The sequence below is a fragment of the Tauraco erythrolophus genome, chromosome 3 (genome assembly GCF_009769465.1).
Source record: "Tauraco erythrolophus isolate bTauEry1 chromosome 3, bTauEry1.pri, whole genome shotgun sequence".
Classification (NCBI taxonomy): Eukaryota; Metazoa; Chordata; class Aves; order Musophagiformes; family Musophagidae; genus Tauraco; species Tauraco erythrolophus.
The window spans coordinates 84,653,241-84,659,240 of NC_141467.1; the positions used below are offsets into that span (position 1 = coordinate 84,653,241).

Here is a 6,000-nt window from a genome sequence, read left to right on the forward strand (position 1 = left end):
TTGGCAGAACTCCAGCAATAGACAAAATAAACTAGAGCAATTATATGTTCTGACTCTTTCATCTTTAATTTTTAACCTTAACAGATACAGTTAGTGGAAGAAAATAACTGTAAAGGTCAGGCAAAAATGAAATACTGTCTTGAAGTTCAAATTCTATTGTTTCAGAAAATATGCATGAAGTCCAGGTTGGAGGTAATTATTTTTCTGACACTTAAACAACCAAATAAAACCCTAGAACGATACTATGTTGCTAAACAACTCAATTGATAGAAACTTGAGGATTAAGGTAATCAAATATCGAGTACCTAAGGCTTTGGTATTTCATCAGTTGTCTTTGAAGGACGATGAACCAATAATTCTTAAAGTTCTGATGGAAGGCCTGATTTTATAATAATTTAAGTGATTAAAAGCCATTAGCCAAAGGTTGAGTAAAACATTCATAGAAGAATCCCTCTCCCAGCCTTTGCTCATAAAGACTTTTCAGCAATACCTGAAGTACCAGCTTAGAATGATTGACTACTATCAATCTAAAATGTCATCTTCTAGTCTGAATCACTCTGTGAAGTCGTCTTACTTAAAAGCATTTCAACTGAACAAAGTCTGTTTTTAGAAAAAAGATTTTAGAATTAGTATTCTTTCTAATAAGACAACTATAACTTCTCTGAATTTAAACCTGAAATCAAACAGCAGTTTTAACTGCCTTGTCTATTATGTGAATTTTGAGTTCCTCACAAACTGAGGGAAGAGAACACTTTGCATGTCCTCACAGCACTAGACTAAATGAGTGTGATTATGTTTAAGCTAGCTGTTTTTCCATAAGTGTTAAAAAACAATGTTCAGATCTACTTTATACTTAATTTCATTTTCCTCTTCTCCCACCTCCCTCTGTATTGTTGTTCCAATAAGCACTTCCTCACCTATCATGCCAGAATGGAGATGGACTTCTCTGATCTTTCTTTTTTCTTTTTTTTTCTGAACTATTGTTGCTGCTGTTTGACTATATGATCATTTAATATTCTGTGCATGATATGCTACAAATCCTGTGTTGGTCGTTATATTTGATTAACTCTCACTTGAACTTTCTCTGATCCACAAGGATGTTTAACTAGTAATTGGCTAGAAAAAGAAAAGTATAAAAAGCTGTAGGTCTTAGTAACACTGGGAACTCATTTCAAGCCTACTTTGAAAAAAAAAAAAAACAACCACCACAGACAGGAAAAAAACAAAAGACAAAACAAAAAAAGCCTTCTGGAAAGTAACAGGAAAACAAATATTTCTTCTTTAAAAAATTCCTTCATTTTCTTCTGATTTCCCCAGAAAGCAAAACATAGATGTAACGTTTTCTCTCTCTTAAGCTTGTTCCTGTCATTTAGACTGTGGAATAAGAGAAGTCGCTTGCCCGTGTTTGATCCTATGTGTTAAATGAAATGAATGTCTGTGTAAAAAAAAAAAAAAAAAAAAAAAAAAAAAAAAAAAAAAAAAAGAGCTGGAACAGTCTTTATTAGATGCTTGATAGCTGTATATAATCCTTGAGTTCCTAATCTGAAGTTCATACTCATCTAGTTTTGTGCTTGTTACAGCTACTATAGAGCTGAACATGGAAAGGAGTGCTTGGAAAACCTGACTACAGCCAAGGAGTTTCTTAGGATGGGCAGAAGAAAATAGTTTTTACTTTATATTCTGAACATAATCCAAGTCTTATGCAGACAAATGAGAGAGTACTAGTGGAATGCTTTGGTACTTATACCTACTCTGCTCTTGTAGATGGTGAAACAAACTTCCCACTAGCAAAAGAAATACTGATTTTTGGGAGGATTGTACTTCATGAGCTACAGTTCATTTTGTAGGGATGTTTTTTCCTAGTTATTCTAGCTCTTGAGAAATCTATACTACTTTAATCAAATTTAAAAATCCAGTAATCTCTTCTTAGATCTTTTTAACTACTTTTGTAATGTTCTTATTACTGAATATTATAACTAACTGCTACCCAGCAAAGGCTTAGTTAAAGTCTGTCTCTGTTTTAAGACAGAGTAACCAGTGCTTACTTGTTATTTGAATTGGATTGAATAAATACATGAAAAATAACAGCTTGGTTACATCTAGAAACTTGCTGAAAATAGCCTAGTTGACGTGGAAGAGGAGGTACATACGAAGCAGGAGAACCTTTTGATCTGAAATTTTAAAAATACATACATGGTTTCAGAGAATTTCCTGACTTTAGTTTTTATCCCTTTGGGGTTGTTTTTTTTTACTACGTTCACTTTTTACTGAGAAAGAGTCCTCTTCTTTTTATTGTGCCACAAAGCACCATACCATATTTCAATTAATGTACTTGGAACCATGATGCTATGTAAATGTTTTCACTGTGGTGATTTCCAAATCTGGTAACATTTACAACCTGATTTGTTTATCATTTACTATCATTTGAAGTTCTCAGGTGCTGTGTAGTTTTTAAGTATTTTCTCTTGCATATTTTTGCTTACAGATTTTTGGTGCACTAGCATCTGAACCATTCAAAGTAAGCGATGGCTTTTATGGCACTGGGGAGACCTTTATGTTCACTTTTTCTCCAGATTTTGAGGTAAGTAGGAATAACTTTGTATGCTTTTTCCTTTTTCCCCCCGTATGAATTATCTGAAAATACTTACTGAATAAGTCTAACAGTGAGTAATCTGAAAAATTCTAAGAGTTGGCCCAAAAAATATTGTCATACTAGTTTTTCCACAGAATCCGTAAGCGCACAGTAAATCGGTGGTGTTTACATAGTAAAAAACATATTCAACCTCATTCTTTCATTGTACTGAAGATTTTTCTACTCTTCTAAATTCTACCAGGTGTCTGTCTGAAAATTCACAAACGGCATCCTTTTAAAGGGCATATCATCTAACCTAAGCATATTTTCTTGGTACTTTTCATTGTGTAGAAGCTTCGGTGCTCAAAGACCTATTTTGGAATGGTCTTATTTTGAATAGTATAAAATGTAAGAGAATTTTTGTCTGCATATATCTGTTCCCTGGATTTTCTGTGCAAACTTGATAACTTCATTAGATTGGCCTTTAGCCACTCATAGTCTGTCTTTTTGGGTGGAAGGGAAACCAAACATCAGAAAGTTCAGATATTTTAACTTGCTAGTCTCTTTTGGTGCTTTTTTCATTAGGTTTTCAAATGGACAGGAGACAACATGTTCTTCATCAAAGGAGACATGGACTCCCTTGCTTTCGGTGGAGGAGGGTAAGTTATAATTTCTTTTCGTCATTGGAGTCTGTTAAAAGTGTGTATTTCTGCACACCTTTGAAAAGAAAATTTGGAATTGACTCCAGTTTGATAGCTCAGGACTCAACAGTTACCAGCCAAGAAAGATTTAGTATGTCAGATATTTAGCCTCCTATGTTCAAGAAACTTGAACAGGAGATTTGTTTTCAGAATAGTGTGGCATCAAGTTTCAGCCCTGCAGGGTTCTGATGTCTTGCATGCTCTACTTGCGTGTGTGTCTTGGTATATTCAGAATGGACACAAGATCGTATGATTCTGAAGGTATGTAAATGTGAAAATTATGTGTAACTAGAGGCTTGAATTCAAACTGTACCATCCCAAGACATGCCAGTGTCTTCAGAACTTATATGTTGTCTCAACCCTTTCCCTCCTGCTGTGCAAGTGTAGAAGCTTCTGGGATGTTTCTCTTATTTGTTATCAGCATTCTCACATGCAAAAGTACTGTTATGCCTTTTTCTTTATATAAATGAAAGGGGCTGAAAACTGAGAAGTTCTGGTGAGCTTTTTGTTTCAGAATATCTGAAAGAGGGATATTCCCAAATGAATAATAAAGAGTGAAAAAAAAAATAATAATCTTTGCAGCTTCAAATGTACCAACTGCTATGAGGTAATTATGTTGAAAAATAATTCTGTAATTCCTCCTCATTCCTGAATTCTGAATGAAAGATACATTTGTAAGTTTAATGCTCACTCCCTCAGTCTTTTGCTTTAATACGTTGTCTGTCTTGCAGAGGGGAGTTTGCTCTTTGGCTCGATGGTGACCTCTACCATGGAAGAAGTCATTCATGTAAAACATTTGGGAATCATACACTTTCTAAGCGAGAAGACTTCATTATTCAAGACATAGAAATTTGGGCTTTTGAATGAGTATTTAACTATTTCTACAGGGTATTGTCCCAAACCTGACATGAATCAGTGCAGCTCAAAAATCTGTAGGAGCAATATAATGCACCATTTTACCTTTTTGACTTTTTTGTAAGTTTTCAGCATGGCCATCTGGTTATTATTTTGAAATAGCAGACTTTCTTTTCATGCTTTCACATCTGTAATATACTGTCCTACTTTTTTCTAAGCCGTAGACTAAAAATGAACATCAGTTACTTTTTGAGTTGAATTAGTTACTTTGAGCCTTGCAGCCTACGAAATTCTCTTATCCTTATTACCGTTGCCTCCCAAGTTTCCCACACACACCTTTCTACAATCCTGTTAGGGGGCTGCTTTGTTGAATATAGCTTATTATTTTTGTATTCAAATTATGTCTATGAATGAAGTTGCCCTCTGTGAACCTATGTAAGCAGAAAGCTGCGTGTGGGTATTTGGCAACAGTACTGCAGAGATTGGTCTGGACCAACGATGGGTTAATTCATATGGTGCCACAAATAGATGAGAAGCCTAGAATTCCTTCTCAACACATACCAGTACACATATGGTCAAGTTAGAAGATATCCAAAGTCAACAGTGCCACTTGCGTTGTTTATTGTTCGTGTTTAGAAAAAAGTCAGTTAATACATGTTCTAGCTGCATGCTGATTGTATTACAGAGTGTTTTGCACATGCTGTTAATGATCTGCAGATTTGGGACAAATACTGACAATACTGAGCTGCGTGGCAGGACTTATAAAATCGCAAGGCAATGTAAGAATATGATAGTTCCACAAAATTAAAAGGCTAAAGCAAGCAAAACTCAGTGAACAATTTGTAGCTATAGCAGGGCATTAAAAGTACAGAAACAGATGCATCTTTTTTCAACATAAAGTGTCAGATATATACTGTTATACTGTTGTAGCCGTGTAGCACATCAACTCCAAGAATATAGCTTATTCCTGTCCAAAGAAAACAATAGTTGTGATGTTTTTGAGTGGGTCTATGTTGTAAACTTACAGTTAGCACCAGCTCTGATTAAAATGAGATAATGTACTATAGGTAGACAATATTGTTATTCAGTAGACTCGTGGAATATGCAAACTTACTGTCATGTGACCTCAAAAAAAAAAAAAAAATGACAGGCTAGAGTACAGTTCCAGTAGCTCTTGTCCACTTTTGTAGGAAAATTGATAAGCCGTTGTGGCAATAACAGCTCGAAAAAACTGTTTGTTTCAAAGCTTTTATTCTATGTTCTGCAGAAAAACAAAACCAACAAAAAAAAATTGCTGTTAAGTGTGACAGTGACTGACTTTGTGCTGAAATTTCAGCTATTTCAGATGAACATTGTATATTATCTTGTAAATTAATGTTTAAAGTAGTTTTGTTATTAGAGAAAAGTGTTGATTGACGGGTTGCTTATAGCACTTTAAATTATTCTAGAAATGGAATAAAAGCCAAATGGGTTGGCTTACGTAGATGTAGTTGTATATTATTTCGAAATATTTACATCTCTGGAAAGTTTTAAAAACTCATTTGAAGACAGCTTACTGCTATGGTAATGAGAAAGGGCAGATGTTTCATCGATAATATGCTAATGCTCAATATGAATAGAAATACAGGGCTTTGTTTCCTGTCTCTATGTATAGCTCTTTATCCTTATTAGAACTTAGTACAATGTGTAGACTAAATGTTTACAAAATAAGGAATTGTAAATAAATTGAAATGGCTTTTCTCCCCTTTGGTCTTCCACAGCAGTATTATTGTCTTTGTGGAGTTAAGACTGATTATTACAACAACAAAAAAATCCTGTAATGGATTTTGAGTACTATAAGGTCGCAGTGACGTATAGCAAATAAATCTAAAT

General features: G+C 34.4%; 1 protein-coding gene across 7 annotated transcripts in view; it reads left to right on the forward strand.

The window, feature by feature from the left end:
* OXR1 (oxidation resistance 1) overlaps positions 1-4,360 on the forward strand; it is a 158,803-nt gene extending 154,443 nt beyond the window's left edge. For all 7 annotated transcript variants that reach the window (XM_086608781.1, XM_086608784.1, XM_086608785.1 and 4 more), the window contains 3 exons: positions 2,486-2,581; positions 3,158-3,231; positions 4,005-4,360. In XM_086608781.1, the coding sequence (XP_086464907.1) occupies positions 2,486-2,581; positions 3,158-3,231; positions 4,005-4,140 (306 nt within the window). In that variant the 3' untranslated portion in view covers positions 4,141-4,360. The remainder of the gene's footprint in view (positions 1-2,485; positions 2,582-3,157; positions 3,232-4,004) is intronic.
* The last annotated feature ends 1,640 nt before the right edge of the window (positions 4,361-6,000 follow it).